The sequence below is a fragment of the Hypanus sabinus genome, chromosome 31 (assembly GCF_030144855.1).
Source record: "Hypanus sabinus isolate sHypSab1 chromosome 31, sHypSab1.hap1, whole genome shotgun sequence".
Lineage (NCBI taxonomy): Eukaryota > Metazoa > Chordata > Chondrichthyes > Myliobatiformes > Dasyatidae > Hypanus > Hypanus sabinus.
In genome coordinates, this window is record NC_082736.1 from 9,295,991 (window position 1) to 9,314,854 (window position 18,864).

At 46.0% G+C, this 18,864-nt stretch overlaps 1 protein-coding gene across 1 annotated transcript; it reads left to right on the forward strand.

The window, feature by feature from the left end:
* Window positions 1–14,307: 14,307 nt before the first annotated feature.
* LOC132383655 (uncharacterized) lies at window positions 14,308–17,502 on the forward strand. Its single transcript, XM_059954852.1, has 2 exons — window positions 14,308–14,444; window positions 15,225–17,502. Exon 2 carries the CDS (start codon window positions 15,394–15,396, stop codon window positions 16,255–16,257), a length of 864 nt encoding a protein of 287 aa, XP_059810835.1. The 5' UTR covers window positions 14,308–14,444; window positions 15,225–15,393; the 3' UTR covers window positions 16,258–17,502.
* The last annotated feature ends 1,362 nt before the right edge of the window (window positions 17,503–18,864 follow it).

Consider the following 18,864-nt stretch of genomic DNA (forward strand, 5'->3'; position numbering starts at 1 on the left):
TCATTCCCAGTTCCGCTAATTACAGCACACCGGGTTCCCTTTAGCGAACATAGGATAAAACTCGGGCGTCACAGCTCTGCTTTGCCGGTTCGTTGGTCGACTCTAGTGTGAGTAAACATCGTTTCTTGTTTCCTGAGGACTCTCATTTCTAAGCTCCGCATCATTTCCTGGATACATCCTGGTGAACGTTGTCTCCGTGTAAAGACTCTCCTGGAAACCCGTTCCCCGTTCGCGACTGTGCTGACGCTTCATGACTCTACCTCCGCGCCTGTGTCCTGCACTTGAGTACATCTCAGCCTCGTCCTGGAAAAGGGAGCATTAGTCTGTTGATCAGGGTGGATTTAAAATATGGAAGAAAACGCAGAACTCGACGGATCAGGGACACTGGAAGCAGACATATCAATTGTCTTTGTTCCAGCCATGTGCTTGGAGATGGAGGCTGACATTTTGTGAAACTGTTTTACATTCTCCGTTTTGTGAGATGGAGTTCCTGTGTTTTCTGTTTTCTCTATTTTAAAGCAGACACAATGATGTTTCAGGAAATGTGGTGGACGGGATATCTGTGAGGTGTCCTTTGATATAACAGAATATGCGGGTTTGTGGGTGTTGTTGGCTGCCTGGAGTGATTCGAGCTGCTTACTGAAGAGAACGAACAGCCATAAATTGTAGACTATCAGTTGCTGGGAAGAGGGTAATAAATGGATGCTGGCCTGGAGCAGAGCTAATAAAATGGTATAAACGGTCAACCAAATGACCCACAGCAAGCCAATGACACTGGAATGCAATGTTTAGTTGGTAAGGAACAGGGATACATGTGGACACTTCGATTGTGCTCACAGTGACAACTCCGGAGAATCCCCATCGCGAGGAAGAACCCACACGCCAGGGACTGGAGAGGAAATGATCAAATGTTTGGCCCACGAAGATCCCCCTACTCCGGTGCCATAAACTGGACAAGTTGTCTGAGCGGGTATTGGCACAGAGGGAACAGTAGAATTCACTTTCCAATTTGTTGGCCCGGAGTCAGCATAGTTTGGCTGCTGTTTGTGCAGAGACAATAAAGCGTGACATTCGATTAATTATGAGTTCCGTTAATGAACATAGAAATATAGAAACATAAAAAACCTACACCACAATACAGGCCCTTCGGCCCACAATGCTGTGCCGAACATGTACTTACTTTAGAAATTACCTGGGGATAACCCTAGCCTTCTATATTTCTAAGCCTCATGTACCTACCCTCTTACAAGACCCTATTGTATCCACCTCAACCACAGTCGCCGGCAGCCCTTTCCAGGCACTCACTACTCTGCGCACAAAAATACCTACTCCTGACATCTCCTCTGTACCTACTTCCAAACAGCTTAAACTGTCAACACTCTAACACTCACAGCAAAAACCCGTGAATTACTGTGAGTCGACAACATGGCCCCTCGAATTCTGAGCAGATGAGGTTCTGTAACAAGTTATTTCAAGATTGAAGATTGAATTAGCGGGGAAAAGTAATTAACTGAATAAAAGACCAACAGTCGACGCAAAAGAGAAAAAAATAATCAAATCATGTAAACAATTGAAGCGAACAACAATCTGGAGTCAGCCGAAAGTCTCCCTTATCAGTTCATCATATTAGCGGGCACGGTGCACAGCAGCCGGGGGCAGTTTTCTCAGGCTCAGCGCCATAGAGATGACCATCGCGGAGATAAAGAGAAACCGGCTCTCGTCGCGACCAACAACAAGTCTTTTCAATCTGTCTGGGCCGGAGTTTAAATTGATTCAATGACGGAACTGCACCATGGAGAGAGGAGTAAAGATCGCGGAGAGCGATTGAAGTCAGCTCACGCCTCCGATCTGGCCGTAGTTTATATAGTCTAAACAGTGTATGATACCTCACATTAGGACCCGGGCACCGGGCCGAGACCAAGTTGGCTAACGCTTTGTTCTGGGCCCAGATTCCCTCACCGAGCGCGAAGCCGTTTTCATGCACCACAGAAACAAGAGAGAATCTGCAGATGCTGGAGTTCCAAGCAATAAACACACACACACACACTTTGAGGAATTCAACAGGCCAGGCAGCATCGATGGGGAAAAAGTTAATTCTACATTTCGGGCCGAGACCGCTCGGCAGCTGGATAGAAACAAAGGTGAGGAGTGGATTTAAATGGTGGGGGAGGGGACAGGGTGAGATACGGGGTTGGAGAAGGGGGATTTTGATTTGTAGGGATAGAAGGCCTTGGATGAAAGAAAAAGGTGAGGAGCACCAGAGGGAGGCGATGGACAGGCAAAAAGATAAAGTGAGTGACGGAAAAAGGGAAGGGTACTGGTGAAGGAGAGAGCGGGTGGGGTGGGGGCATTAATGAAAGTTCGAGCAATCAATGTGCATGCCATCAAGTTGCAGGATGCCCAGACGGAATGTAAGGAGTTGTTCCTCCATCCTGAGTGTGGCCTCATCGTGACAGTAGGAGGCCATGGATTGACATTTCAGAATTGGAATGGGAAGTGGAAATACAATTGGTGGCCACGGATAGATCTCACTTCTTCAGGCAGTAGGTGCTCGGTGAAATGGTCTCCCAATCTTCGTCGTATTCACCAATATACAAGAGACCACACTGGGAGCACCAGACACAGTATATGACCCCAAAACAGACTCGCAGGTGAAATGCCGCCTCACATGGACATTGAAAACCAGTGAGCGAAGAGGTGTAGGGGCAGGTTTAGCACTTGCTCCATTTGCTGGGTTAAGTACCAGGATAGAGATCTGTGGGGTAGGGCGAATGGACAAGGGAGTCGCATAGGGAGCGGTCCGTGTGGAATCATAAAGTGTGTGGGGCTGACAAATTGCAGAGGAGGGAAAGATGTGCTTCGTGATGGGATCCAATTGGGGATGGCGGAAGCTTCAGATAATTATGTGCCGCCCACGGAGGCTGGTGTGGTGGTAGGTGTGGGCAAGCGAAACCATGTCACTGGTGACGTAGCGGGAGGATGGTGTTGAGCAGAAATGGTTGAAACGGAAGAGATGCAGTTGAGAGTTGCGTTGATGGTGCAGGGAGAGACGCCCCTTTGAGGGCATCTCCTTTGTTCTAGAATGAAAACCGGATTGTGAGAGCAGATGCAGCAGAGCGGCAGAAGCTGAAAGAAGGGGATATTCTGTAATGAACCGGCTGATCCTGAGCGCCCAGGCCATATCCTTGTAAACCTTCTCCACACACATGCTGGTATAATCCTGTCCTCTCCATAGTGTGGCCGTGAGGAGCCGGTGCTATCCGAGTGCATCCAGTTGCTAAAACACATTATCAACAGACCAATAACAGATTCAAGGAATAAAATATTCTCGACAACCACCACAGCCACCCCCACCCACCCCCGCCACACCGAGGCTTGATGCCCAGTCCCAGCACATACAAGTCAACAAGCACATGCAGAATTTCAGTAAAATACAACGACTCGGAATCTGTATGTTTGTAGTCCAGACATCCCAGTCCACCGAGATCATCTCTCAACAGGCTCCCAACGACCACCCTGGAGCATGCCCCCCCCCCCCACAGGCAATGCCGCGACCTACAGGCCCAGTCCTCAAACATGCAGGCACATATCTAAGTGTTCCTTCTTTTCTCCTGCTACCTATCTATCTATTTATTATTAATTTACCTATTTTCACATTGGTTGTTTGCCATTCAGCTTGTGTGTAGTTTTTCGTTCATTGACGTTGTTGTATTTCTCAGATCCACTGTGTAGGCCAGCAAGTAAATAAACCCTGGAGTGGTATACTCTGGCATATACGTACCTTGATAATGATGTTACGTTGGACTTTGAATGTGCTCTCAGTGTTCCTATTCCTCACTATTTATTGTTTACTCTCTGACTGTTTCTCAGATTATTGACATTGGGAGCACACAACCCACTGTCCTTACCAATTTCCACTGCCTGTGAGTCGAGTCCATGCCAATGGTGTTACCTGGTGGCCGCCATATGAAGCGGCCCAGTCAGCTTGTTGGATGGCTCAGAAAGGAGGAGAAGAGTGGAACAAGTCCAGGCGCCTGTGCAGTTAATGTTTAATTTTGACACCTCCATCGGTGCTTGGGTCCTGGAGTCCTGCCACTGAGAGTCCGGTGGGTTCTCGCTCAGCACACGTAGAGCAGTGGTTCAGGAATTAGGCCCGGCTTCGCCTTGTCCAGGACAATTGGAAAACAGCAAATTACCTGATGCTGAGGCTTACAACGGGATTCTGGGGATTGTAGTCACGATGTGAAGTAATCCTGCGCCGATAATTGAGTTTCCCTCCCTCCAAATGCCCGCATGTCGGTCAAGGTGAAAAGTCACTGAGCAAAATATGAATATTTTCCCCTCCAATGATGCTGTTGTGTCTGCTGAGTGGATACAATTTCTGATTCTGATACAGATTCTGCTTTGAGTTCAGGATCAGCTCTGTTTCTTTGATTCCGGATCTCTGCTGCCTCTGTCACACGTGGAGAACATAGTAATTACGAATGGTTAAGGTGATTGACTGGAAATCTATTGGGTTGTCTCCGTGTAGGTTAAAAATCCTGTGCACTGTAATGCATGGTGGAGCGCACTCGAAAGGCCGAATCACCCACTCCAACTTTTGTGTCCTGTGTTTCAACTTCCAGCCTTTGTGATTTGCTACTGATTTGCTACTAAGGATGAAGTTATGTAGTAACATAGTTCACGATCGGACAAAGTCAGCATGCGAAATCTTGTGATAGGAACCTGCTGGAATTCTTTAAGGAGATTGCACTTATGATAGGTAAAGGGGATCTAGTGGATGCTGTATATTTGTACTTTCAGAAAGACTTTGAGAAGGTGCCACACATGAGGCTGCTTACCAAGTGAAGAGCCCATGGTATTAATGGTAAGCAACTGGGACAGTTAGAGCACTGGCTGATTGGTAGGCGCCAGCAAGTAGGGATCAAAGTATCTTTTCATGGTTGGCTGCTACTGACTAGTGATGTTCCACAGGTATCTGTGTTGGGACCTCTTCATTTTATGCTGTATATATAATTAATTTTGATGATGGAATAGATGGCTTTGCTGCAAAGTTCGCAGATGTTATGAAGATTAGTGAAGGGATAAGTAGCGTTGATGCAATACATAGGTTGCCAAAGGACTTAGACAGATGAGGACTACGGACAAAAGAGTGATACATTAAATACACGTTATAGTAGAAACAAAGGTGGAATATTTTCTAAATGGAGAGATAAAACAAAATGAGATGCCAAGAGATTTGGGAGCCCTTGTACGGAACATTCTGAAGTTAACTTGCAGGCAGAGCTCGTGGCGTGTAAGACAAATACTATTTTGGTATTGATTTCAAGAGGTCCAGAATACAAGATCAGCGATGTGATTCTGAGGCTTTTTCAGGCGCTGGAGATGTTCACATTGAGTATTGCAAACAGTCTTGGGCTCCTCATCCAAGAAAATATGACCTCACCATTTTCTTTCTTCCATGACCTTCTAGTCCTAACATCAGATTCCCCCTTCTCCAGCCCATATCTCACTCCATGCACTTTTCCCTCTTTGAAATCTACTCATCTTTTCTTTTTGTCCTGACTTGCCGGATGGTCTCGGCCCGAAACATCAACTGCTTTTTTTTTCCATGGATGCTGCCTGGCCTGCTGAATTCATCAAGCATTGGTGTGCGTGTCGCTTGGAATTCCAGCATCTGCTGATTCGCTCTTGTTTCTGGAGTCATTGAAAGCGGCTTCGTGCTGGATGACGGATTCTGGGCCCGGAGCGAATCACTAGCTGACTTAAAACCACGAAACCACAATATATGAAAGCAGGAGTAGATCATTCGGCCCATCCTGTCTGCTCCCCCATTTAATCATGGCAGATCCAATTCTTCCAGTCATCCCAGGTTTCCTGCCTTCTCCCCTACCCTTTGATGCCCTGGCTAAGCAAGAACATATCTGTCTCTGCCTTAAATACACCCAATGACTTGGCCTACAGAGCCGTTCGTGGCAACAAATTTCAAAGATTTACCACACTTGAATAAAGTAATTACACCCCATCACTCTTCTAAATGGATGTTTTTCAATTCTGAAGTCGTGCCCTCTTGTCCGAGATTCCACTACCATGGGGAATAACTCAGCCATATCTCATCTGTTCAAACTTTTTATCATTCAGAATGTTTCTATGAGATACCACCCCTCCCCCATTCATTCTCCTGAACACCAGGGAATACAATCCAAGAGCTGCAGACATTCCTCAGATGGCAACACTTTCATTCCTGGAATAGATCTCGTGAATCTTCTCTGAACCCTCTCCAATGTCAGTATACCCTGTCTAAAATAAGGAGCCCAAAACTAAATAGAATATTCTGTGTGGTCTCGCGAGTGGCTTACAGAGACTCAACGATAAATCACTGTTGTTATATTCTATACCTCTACATCCAACATCACATTCGCCTTCTTCAAGCTGGAAGTTAACCTTTGGTCAAGTCAAATCAAGTCAAGTCACTTTTATTGTCATTTCGACCATAACTGCTATGTACAATACATAGTAAAAATGAGACAGCGTTTTTCAGGACCATGGTGTTACAGTACACAATGAAAAACTAGACTGAAATACGTAAAAAATAAAACAGAGAAAAATAAACAACAACTACACTAGACTAAAGACCTACCCAGGACAGCATAAAGTGCACAAAAGAATGCAGGCATAACAATACATAATAAACAGGACAATAGGGCAGTAAGGTGTCAGTCCAGGCTCTGGGTATTGAGGAGTCTGAAAGCTTGGAAGTAGAAACTGTTACATAGTCTGGTCACGAGATCCCGAATGCTTCGGTGCCGTTTCCTAGACGACAGGAGGGAGAAGGGTTTGTATGAGGGGTATGTGTGGTCCTTCATAATGCTGTTTCCTTTGCGGATGCAGCGTGTGGCGTAAATGTCCGTGTTGGCTGGAAGAGAGACCCCGATGATCTTCTCAGCTGACCTCACTATCCGCTGCAGGGTCTTGCGATCCGAGATGGTGCAGTGATGCAGCTACTCAGGATGCTCTCAATACAACTCCTGTAGAAAGTGATGAGAATGGGGTGTGGGAGATGGACTTTCCTCAGCCTTCGCAGAAAGTTGAAAAGCCGTTGGGCTTTCTTTGCTATGGAGCTAGTGTTGAGGGTCCAGGTGAGATTCTCCACGGGGTGAACACCAAGATTTTGGTGCTCTTAACGATCTCTACCGAGGAGCTGTCGATGTTCAGCGGGCAGTGGTCGCTCAGTGCTCTCCTGAAGTCAACAACCATCTCTTTTGTTTTGTGCACATTCAGAGACAGGTTGTTTGCTCTGCACCAGTCCGTTAGCCGCTGCACCTCCTCTCTGTAAGCTGACTCGTTGTTCTTGCTGAAGAGACCCACCACAGTCGTGTCATCGGCGAACTTAATGATGTGCTTCGAGCTGTGTGTTGCAGCACAGTCGTGGGTCAGCAGAGTAAACAGCAGTGGACGGAGCACACAGATCTGGGGGGCCCCGTGCTCAATGTGATGGTGTTGGAGATGCTGCTCCTGATCCGGACTGACTGAGGTTTTCCAGTCAGGAAGTCTAGGATCCAGTTGCAGAGGGAGGTGTTCAGGCCCTGTAGGCTCAGCTTTCCAGTTTCTGAGGGATGATTGTGTTCAATGCTGAAGTCTATGAACAGCATCCGAACATATGTGTCCTTTTTGTCCAGGTGGGTTGGGGCCAGGTGGAGAGTGATTGGCAATGTCATCGTCTGTTGAGTGGTTGGGACGGTACGCAAACTGTAGGGTCCTGATATGCTTCATGGCGAGCCTTTCGAAGCACGTCATGATGGTGGATGTGATTACAACGGGACGGTAGTCACTTAGGGATTACTCTGAAGACTTCTTCCGCACGGGGACGATGGTGACCGCAGGGTATCCTGGACAAGGGCTCCCGATTCTCTGTGCATCTCGGCGTCTTTGAATTATCTTACCAGCTAAATAGTATTCTGTCCGTTTAATTTTTTCCCCCAAAGTGCATGAACATACACTTTCCAACATGGTATTTATTTGCCAGTTCTTTGCCCATTCCTTTAAATTATCTCTCTGAAGGGTCTCTGTTTCCTCAACACCACCCGCTCCTCCACCTATCTTTGTATTATCGGCAGATTTAGCCATTAATTGATTAATCCCATAGTCCAAGTCATTGACACACATCATAAGAATACATTCCGGCAGCCAGCCAGAATAGTAGACATTTATTCCACTCTCTGCTTTCTGCCGATCAAGCAATGCTCCACCCACGCTACTAACCTGCCTGTTATTCCAGAGCTCTTATCTCTCTAAACAGTCTCCTGTGTAGCACCTGGTCAAATGCCTTCTGAAAATCCAAGGGCACCACATCCACTGCATCCCCTTTGTTACCCTGCTTGTAATTTCCTCGAAGAATTGCAGTAAGTTAGCCAGGCAGTATATTCCTTTCATGAAGCCATGCTGGCTTTGGCCTATCTTGTCATGTTTCTCCAGCTACTCTGTAACATCAACCCTAACTATCGACTCCAACAACTTTCCAAACACTGATGTCAGGCAAACTGGTCTCAATCTTCCTTTCTGCTGCCTCGTGCCCTTCTTAAATAGCACAGTAACATTTGCAATTTTTCAGTCATCCGGTATAATGCCAGAATTGATCAATTCTTGATTGGTCATTGTTAATACCTCCACAATCTCTCCAGCTACTTCCTTCAGAACCCGAGGTTGCATTCCATCAAGTCGAGGAGATTCATCCACCATCAGACCATTAAGCATACTGAGCACCTTCTCGGTCGTAATTTCCACTACACATACTTCACTTCCCTGAAACTCTGGAATGGCCGGTAAACTGCAGCTGACTTCCACTGTGAAGACTGATGCAAAATACGCATTCGGTTCCTCTGCCATCTCTGCGTCTCACATTAATATATCTCCAGCGTCATTTTGTATTGGTCCTATATCTACCCTCAACTCTCTTTTACCGTTTTTATTCTTAAAAAAAGCTTTCAGTGTCTTCTTTGAAATTAGTAACCAGCTTCCTTTCATAATTCACCTTGATTTTGCTTTCCTATTGAGTCATACATTTTCAGAATTAGCTCCGACTCCTGATCTTGTGGCTCAGTGAGCATGTAAAGGAATGAGATTATACCAGAGAGTATCAGCCGACACTGATTAAGCTCTCCTGACTGGACACACGTTATGTACGTTGCCACATCCCTCTGTTTGAAAAAGATATCCTTCCTCAGACTGGCAGGAGAGTGGGGTTTCTTGGATTTACCTTTCTCAGGCGATGATAGAGACACAATCTATTCAGGAGGGAGGTTTCGAAGATTTAATGTACATTTCTTATCAACGAATTTATAAATTACGCTCCTTGTGATTTGTCTGCTTATGGGCACTTGCAATGCAAGAACCTGCAAGAACCCATTTATATTAAAAACAACAAAAGTCACTGTACAGAGAAAGAGAGAGAAAGGAAAAACACATCCCGCAAAGAATAGAATCGAGCCAAAAGCATCCTTTATCTGACTGAGTAACACATATGTTCCCGCAGCACCCGGAGCAGGCCCAAAGCCTAGGTCAACAGTTTTCACACTAGCAGTGCAGAAAAGCACAGCAGCCGTTATGTTATTTATTCAATTACATTAACGGAGCCGAGAAGTTCACGAGGTGTAGGGATTGAATAAATTATCACAACTAGGTGAGAGTGAAGTTTTGGAAAGGTGCAAAATACGCCATCAGAGGAAATTAGTGTCATTCGGGTCATCTGGCCTGCAGCTCAGCCGCTGTCCTTTGTTAGACTTGTTAATGTTTATCTGGAAGAACAGCCCGGTGGTAAAAGAGAGACAGCGGAAGATAAACAATATGTGACAGCAGGGTCTCCGAAAATGGGTTTATAAAATAATTTCAAACACATTCATTGCTGACGTGACGCAATAGAGGCCTCCGAATGAGTCGAAACACAGAAATAATAACAAGATGCTGCGGGAGACGGCAATACGGAAAGAAAAGCAGAGGGACACGGGCAGAGGAGGTGTGAGATAAATCAACAAAGAGCGGTCAGTAAGGGAAACGATGAGATGTCAGTAAAGGTATCGACAGATAAAAAGATGAAAGGAAAGAATGAGCAACGTTCACAGCGGAGCAGCGCAACACCAAGTTCAGCCGCGAGCCGAGTGGCGCAGCGGGAGAGGGCTGGGCCCAGGGTCACCCGTTCGGTCGCGGGATTGACGATTGTTTCCAAGGAGCGCTCTGGAGGTGTAAGAGGTCAAATTAAATTAACGGACCCTATCAGGACAGTAGAAAACTGTCCTGACGTGTGTAAACTTAGGGAGCATCAGATGAAGAACTTCATGCGGATGGTGTTTGGAAACTGGAACCCATGCTGAGTGGCTGGTGGAGGCAGGTACACTCACAATATTAGAGAATTGTCCGGACGAGCACTGGGATCCTCAAGACACTGGAGGCAATAGCTGGTAAGCGAGCTCTTTTCTGGTGTGATCGGTAGTTGATTGTGTTACGCCCGTTGACCCCTCCTTTTTGAGAATCGCAGGATCGCTATTGATTCGGGTCAGGAGACCCAGGAAATGAAAGAGGGACACGCAGATTCCTCAATGTTTGGAATGTGTCCTGGGCCTCCGAAAGACAAAGCCACGGTTAACGGCCATTATCTCTTGGTGACGGAATTGTGTATTGAATACTATACGATTCAACGAAGCCCCCAGGCAATGAACCGAGGGTAGTTGGTGGAGGGATTGCATCATCCCAACCTGATTGACATCTGAGACCCTGTGAGTCAGGATAAAACAGAGTCTGGGGAACAGCCCCTTCAGACGCATCAGAAGAAATGCTAGATCTCTTGTAACAGCGTAATAGCGAAAGCCGGTGGAAAAGCCCAGGTGCGTCCTTTTCCATTTGCCTCGGAATTGGTGGGTCTTTACCATGGAAGCACCTCTTTAGTTAACAACAAAGTGGAAATCAGCCCCCAACGACTCTCGAAGGATTGACATCATAAAAGGTATCGGCAAGTTAAACATCAGTTTTTCTCTCCAACCCAAAAGCTGCAGCTTGAATGAACTTGAGTGACTTTTATATTTCCATCGGACTATACATTATCCCCTAGACAACGATAGAGCTATTTCTTATTGATTATTATTATTATACCTGCGCTTTTAGATTTAATATTGACAACGTATGTTATCTGTATTTTTGCATTGATATTATGTTTGTGCATTTTATCAATAAGTACTGTTAAAAGAGTATCATTAGACTTCAACGGACCTCTCTATGTTTGCTGGTAAGGGACCCTGTTACGGGGTACGTAAAAATTGGGGTTCTCGTCTCGAGATCTGACATCAGATTGGGAGGCCAGTGGATCGGGCTTGGATCTGGCATTAGGGTTCTGGCAGACGGGAATCCAGCAAAGATGGACGTGGATGAAATTATAGAAAACCCGACCCTGGAGGCGCTAGAGGCGGCCACCAAATCGGACTTGATAAGTCTGGCAAAAGGCCTAAACCTCGCAGAGGTGAGGTCGTCCATGAAAAAGCGGGAGGTGCGAAGGGCAATAACTCAGTATTATATTTGGAAGAATGTGTTTGCAGCTGAGGTATTGGAAAATATCCTTGAAAAGGCACCAGCCAGTGGGATGGCTCAGTTAGATTTGGAGAAATTAAGGTTGGAACATGCAATTAAGTTAAAGCAGCTGGAAGCAGCTGAGAAAGAGAAAGAAAGAGCCGAGATAGAGAGAGAGAAAAAAAGAAAGGGCAGAGAGAGAAAGGGAGCATGCACTCCAGCTAAAGGAGTTAGAGGTGAAACAGGACCAGGAAAGAGCTGAGAAACAAAGAGAGCATGAAATTCAATTGAAACATCTGGAAGCAGCTGAGAAAGAGAAGCAGAGAGCCGAGAAGGAGAGAGAGTATGGGGAGGCAGAGAAACAGAGGAAACATGACTTGGAGATGGAGAAGTTAAGGCAAGAGCGAAGAGATCAATGGTCAGACCGAGAGGAGCGGTTTAATGTTAGTCGGGAGTTGAGGTTAGTACCTCCGTTCGAGGAGACGGATGTTGATAGTTATTTCTTTTTTTTTTGAAAAGATGGCAGTGAATCAGAAGTGGCCCAGAGCAGTGGGTGGCGTTGTTACAAAGTGTGTGAAAAGGGAAGTCACAACGAGCATATACGGCGTTGTCCATGGAGGAGGAAGAGGAGGAGAGTGATGACAAAGTATAAGCCGCCAATCTCCAGAGTTATGAGTTAGTACCGGAAGCGTATAGACAAAAGTTCAGAAATTTAAAGAAAGGCTGGAATCAGACGTATATCGTGTTTGCCTATGAGAAGGGGGGGGGGGGGGGGGGCGGGGCTTGGACCGTTGGTGTACAGCAGAAATAGTGGACGAGGATTATTGTCATCTCAGGGAGATAATTCTGATTGAGGAATTTAAAGGTTGTGTTTCCGAGGATATCCGGATGTATTTGAATGAGAAGCCGAATAAGTCCATCTCAGACTTTGCTAGGTTCGCAGATGGATATGCCCTAACCCACAAGACAAAGCTTTCCTCGAATAAAAGTTACCAGAGAGACCGTGGGAAAGATAGAGAGAGCCCGCCGGCTGAGGCAGAGGTCGCACTGGGAGCTAGTGGTAAGATTGAGGGTGAAAGGCAAGACGGCCAGAGATTTCCGGGCTTGACCTGTTTTAATTGTGGAAAGGGGGGAGATATTGCATCTAGGTGCTTTGTTTCGAGGAAGGAGACAGGAAAAGGGAAGGCCGCGGTTCCTATCGGATGTGCCATGGTAATCAGTAAATCAACAAGAGAGCCCCGGGTAGACAGAGTACGAGAACGGTCTGAGACTTGTATGTCAAACGGAACCGTGTCTGTGAGGGAGATAAACCAGTTCCAGTGCGGATCTGGAGAGACACGGGGCTGAGCTATCATTGATCAGCAGTAAGTTACTAGATTTTGGTCGCAAGACGGGAATGGTAGCTGTGAAAGGAATAGGCAAAGGGACGGAAATGATGATCTTGCATAGGGTCATTATGAATTTTGAGCTAGTCTCTGGACAAGCTGAAATGGGGGTGCGATCAGAATTCCCGAGAACTGACGCGGACGTCCTTCTGGGTAATGATTTAGCCGGTGGTAAGGTTTGGGCAGCAATGACGCTGGCAAAACAGCCTGTGAGTGTTGAGGCTCCGCCCCTAGATTCCAAGATGTATCCCGCATGCGTGGTCAGTCGCAACTTGTCGAGAAAGGCAGCTGAGACACAGAGCAGTTTAAATCTGGCCAGTATCGATTTGGCCGAGACGTTTTTACCGACCCTGTACCAGGAGGGTGGGAAAACAGAGAATAGGAAAATGAAAGAGTGTAAGGGAAAGGGGGTAGACCTGCCCTTAGCGAGGAGAAAAATTCTAGAGGCACGAAATAAAGATGAGAAACAGATAGAGGTTTTAAAATATCCAGAGTTGGACATGGATGATCTGTCTGGTTTGGCAGAACTGTTTGAAGAAGTTGAACATTCTAAAGGTGTTCCCGATAATGAAATGAGGGCAGACGTAGATGAAAAGGATGGAATTACCTTGAAGAAGTCTACTGGGTTGACAGATGAGGTTGTTTCAGACCGCAGGGTTGAGATTATTCCGAAAGGTTGCCCAGAGAGTAGCTGGGAGAATCAGGGGAATTTCGAATTTGGACCGGGTACGGGTATTGAAAGCCTGGAAGAGGCCAATGTCCCGTTTGAGTGTGCCCAAGATGTGGATGCACGTGCTGCTGAATCAAGTAATGGAGCTCAGAAAAAGTCTGTGGTATTTGATTCAGTGGAAAAGGAATGCAGTCCTTGTGGGTTAGATAGACTTGGTTCAGTGAAGAAAGGGTTAACCTTGGTAATAGTGGGAACCCTCGCATCTGAAAGACTGCTGGAAGATAGGAGGCAGCTGTTCTTTGGGTCATCACTCCACACAGTGCTCCCAGTAAGAAATTTAAACAAGTTTCAACATCAGCTGGAGTATAAACCCCCTTGCCCACTGTACACTGGAGTGACACAAACATCCTTGCAAGGAATGAGGCTAATCAAGTATTGGCCGCGCCGCATTGTTTGGTTGCTTGTCGTCGTCTATTGCCATTCCTGTTTAAGCCGCCGTTCCTGGAAACTCCCCCATCCACCCCACCCCACCCCATACCGATTCTATTTACAATTCTCGCATGTTTTCTCGTAGCTCCACTGATTGACAGCTCATTTTCCCCTCCCAGTCACGTGATTCAATCGTCACGGAACACAACAAACTGGCGTCACATCGTCAACGACGTCGTTTCCCTGGAAACAGTCCAGGGCGGGGACGGGGCGAAAAGTCCAAGATGTTGGAGTCGGTCTCTATTTGTTGTGGTTTCGGCTCCACTGTGGGAATCGGCCTCTCCTCATCCTGCCCACGGAACAGTGAGTGGCAGTCAGCGCCTCACCGCACCGGCTCTCTGCCTCAGGTACAATATTTAAACCATATTTGCACAGTTACATGGATAGGAAAAGTTGAGAGGGACACGGGCCTAATGCAGGCGGATGGGGCGAGTTCAGGTCGACAACTTGGTCGGCGTGGATGAGTTTTACCGAAGGGACGGTTTCAGTTCTGTATAAATCACTGACTCTATTTTGGGAGTTAATTCCGGATTCCAGCTATTCTCTGTGTGAAATAAATACCCTTCAGATCCTCTTTAAATCTGTCTGTGCTGTCTTTACGACAGTTATTTAGTTTATAATATTTTCGCTTAGTAATTCATTCGATAGTGTTTTCTAGTTAGAATTAGAAGTGTTCAAAGCATATTCATTGCATGTAAAAAATATCGGCATGCGATGACGTCACATCCGGTTTCGCCGCGACTTGTGGGAAAGTACCGGTTTGAAATTAACGCGAGGGTGGGGGCTCATCACGAGGCACACCTGAGCAGAAGTTGTTTTGCAGGCATGAGAAATCACAGTGAGAGCAACGCTGTAAGTTAATAGATTATCGATATATTCAACTGATGTTAATGCCGATCCTGTTAGAAGTAACGACGGTCGATAATGTTTATGCTTTCGTTAGTTAAAGAGTTGCGGATAGTTTGCATGGAAGTGTATTTAAAGTAGTCAATGGAGCAGGTAAACTCTCCCTGTATACTGCACCTTAGTGTAATGTAGTTATAGTCACCTTTACAAGTATTTACAATTGAAATGTGATATTAAAAAGGAACAAATACTGTATCAATCTTGTATTGTTTTATCAACAGTTTTCACCATATGTTAATGTGAAGAGTGAACAGTAAATGGTTAATCTTACTGCGATCTGGTTCTCATTGACTGTGGTTTATCTCGACGTTGAATTCGACGTTATCAGTTACACGCGAAGGAGAACGTTACAGTGAAAAAGCGGCATTATCAGGTGTTTCAAGTGCTGCAATGTCAGCTCGATCCAGCATCAAGTCGATGGCGCCCAGCGACAAGGGCGGTAAACCGACATCAAGTAAGTCCACCCAGGCAAGAGCCAAGGCAGAAGCCGCCAAGGTGCGACTGCGTTACGCCAGACAAGAAGCAGTTTTGAAAATGAAACAGGCCACCAGAGAAGCCGAAATCCAGAAAGAAAAGGCTGCCAGAGAAGCCGAAAGGGCCACCCGAGAAGCCGAAATCCAGAAAAAAAAGGCTGCCAGAGAAGCCGAAAGGGCCGCCAGAGAAGCCAAAATCCAGAAAGAAAAGGCTGCCAGAGAAGCCGAAAGGGCCGCCAGAGAAGCCGAAACCCAGTTGGAAATGGCAAAAATATCGACAGAGTTGCAAGTGCTGCAGCTAGAAAGGGAAGAAGAAGCTGCCATGGCGGAAGCAGAGTACATAGAAGAACCTGAAGGGTCGCATGATCTGACCGAAGTAACATCTACTTTAGACAGGACCAGACTGGAACGCACAAGCGACTATGTACAATATCAAATAGATAGGCAGGCTCGTCTCCCCTCTCCATACGTATTCGATAACTTCCCCAGCTACGAGGAACCTCAGAGAGTCACGATTGCATCACATCCATACGAGGAAGAAAATTTACCCTCGCGGCTTCGTGATGAAGTCAAGAATGAAAGAACCGACAACGCTCCTTCACCCCCACAACAGGACGGCGGGGAGGGAGAGGCTCACTCCAGGACAACAATTGTCAGCTCGAACTGTACAGAAGTTTGCGGTCAAACTCAGTCAAGCCGTTCTTGTTCCAAGATCTGCCTCACTAAGGTGTACCCTAAAGAAGCACAACAAGACATTACCAAGCGTAAAGTAACCGACTAGACGCTAGGTCAGTCAGTTTTCGTTCAAACCGAGCACGGAAACAAACTTGCACAATCAGCTCAAGATACCATTTCTTTAAAACCCAAAGACACCAAGGTCTTCAGAGATGAAGCAAATAATGGGGTTGCCCCATTGCCTTTCAGAGAACCACGCCAGCGCTCACCAGATAACAAAGAGCAGGCAGTCAAACGGTTCACGTCCTTACGGAAAACCCGGAAAAGGAAACCTGAGATGCAGCAACGCACCCGATTGGCCCACGAGGTACTGTGCACCCTAATGGCAGAGGTCACAGCCATTATAAACGCACAATCACTCCTACCTGTGTCTTCTGACCCAGAAAACCCCTTCATGCTTTCGCCATCAACGCTCCTTACGCAGAAGGCAGGAGCTCCCCCTCCACCAGGAGACTTCTCAGACAAGGATTTGTACACAAAGCAATGGAGACAAGTCCAGGCTCTGGCAAATCAGTTCTGGTCTCGCTGGAGACAAAAATATCTACCTTTGTTGCAACAGAGACAAAAGTGGACAGAACCCCGCAGGAATCTTCAAGTTGGAGACTTAGTCCTGCTCAGGGACAAGCAAATCGCCCGCAACAGCTGGCCAACGGCCAGAATCACTGCTACATTCCCTAGCGAGGATGGACATGTCAGGAAGATCGAATTGAAGACTACCGAACAAAGCGATGTGAAAATTTACCAAAGGCCAGTTACAGAAGTTATTCTACTTCTACCCAATGACTGATTAAGAGACTAAGTTTGTACTCTGCTCATTGTGACCTTACGAATGTCAAGCGGGGAGTGTGCTGTCTTTACGACAGTTATTTAGTTTATAATATTTTCGCTTAGTAATTCATTCGATAGTGTTTTCTAGTTAGAATTAGAAGTGTTCAAAGTATATTCATTGCATGTAAAAAATATCGGCATGCGATCCGGTTTCGCCGCGTCTTGTGGGAAAGTACCGGTTTGAAATTAACGCGAGGGTGGGGGCTCACCACGAGGCACACCTGAGCAGAAGTTGTTTTGCAGGCATGAGAAATCACAGTGAGAGCAACGCTGTAAGTTAATAGATAATCGATATATTGAACTGATGTTAATGCCGATCCTGTTAGAAGTAACGACGGTCGATAATGTTTATGCTTTCGTTAGTTAAAGAGTTGCGGATAGTTTACATGGAAGTGTATTTAAAGTAGTCAATGGAGCAGGTAAACTCTCCCTGTATACTGCACCTTAGTGTAATGTAGTTATAGTCACCTTTACAAGTATTTACAATTGAAATGTGATATTAAGAAAGGAACAAATACTGTATCAATCTTGTATTGTTTTATCAACAGTTTTCACCATATGTTAATGTGAAGAGTGAACAGTAAATGGTTAATCTTACTGCGATCTGGTTCTCATTGACTGTGGTTTATCTCGACGTTGAATTCGACGTTATCAGTTACACGCGAAGGAGAACGTTACACTGTCTTTAAACAGTTTTGTACAATTCCAATGAGAGGCAGTTCTTCGGCTGATAAGGCAGGTAGAACACACAACCCTGTCTACCTGTGATGCCACATACAGGGAACTGTGTAACAGTATTAGAGACAGATGCACAGCTACCTCAGTGAGCAAGGCTTGGAGGGATATTAAATTAATACAGGAAAGTGGGATTAGTATAGCTGTGCGTGATGAGGAGCATAAATGTGATGGGCCAGAGGGTTTTTTTTTCTGTCCTGTACAACACTGACCACAACAGTCCTCCAGTGCAGTGGGTTTGTTACCTTCATTCCCAGCTATGAGCCTGTTCCAATGAACCCCTTATCCTCTGAGAAGATATCTGTACCCTCCCACTGTGATGAAGCTGTCAGCCATCTCTCCTAATATTGACCAGAGGACTTCACCAATTTCCCATTATAAGCACTGTTACTGGCGCACAGGGAATGGGAGCATTTTGGTCACCTTTTGAGGGGTTTGGTTTACTGTGTGATCATTTATAATTTTCTTCAGTAACAATAGTATTGTCCCTCGTCTTGGATTCTGAGTGTTTTAGGTAAGTCCATCCTGAACTTTGTGTTCCAGGTTCCCACTGCACTTTCACAGTCAGTGGATTCTGCATGTCTATACTGACCATCGAGAATCTGTCTCCACTAACTCAGCCCTGGAAATGTCTTCTACCCTGCCCTGGTGATTCAAATGTTCATCCAGATGGTCCTTAAATACCTGCATGCACCACCCCCACAGGCTGTGTGTTCCAGATTGTAACCCTCAGATCCTCTTTAAACCACACATTTCTCACGTTAAGCCCATGTTCAAAAACACTTCATACTTGTGTGCATTAAGTTCCATTTGCTACTTTTCCAGCTTTTCCACATCCCATGTCAACATTTGTTTCCATTCCTCACTGTCCACTGCGCCCCTAATCTGGGTGTCTCCTACCCTGCCCTGGTGATTCAAATGCTCATCCAGATGGTCATTAAATACCAGCCTACACCACCCCTCAGGCAGTGTGTTCTAGGTTGTAACTTCTTTCATTTTGCCACCTTCTCCACATCCCACATCAAGATTTGCTAGCCACTTTTGCTGTCCATCGCACCCCTAAACTTGGTGTCATCTGCAAACTTGCTGA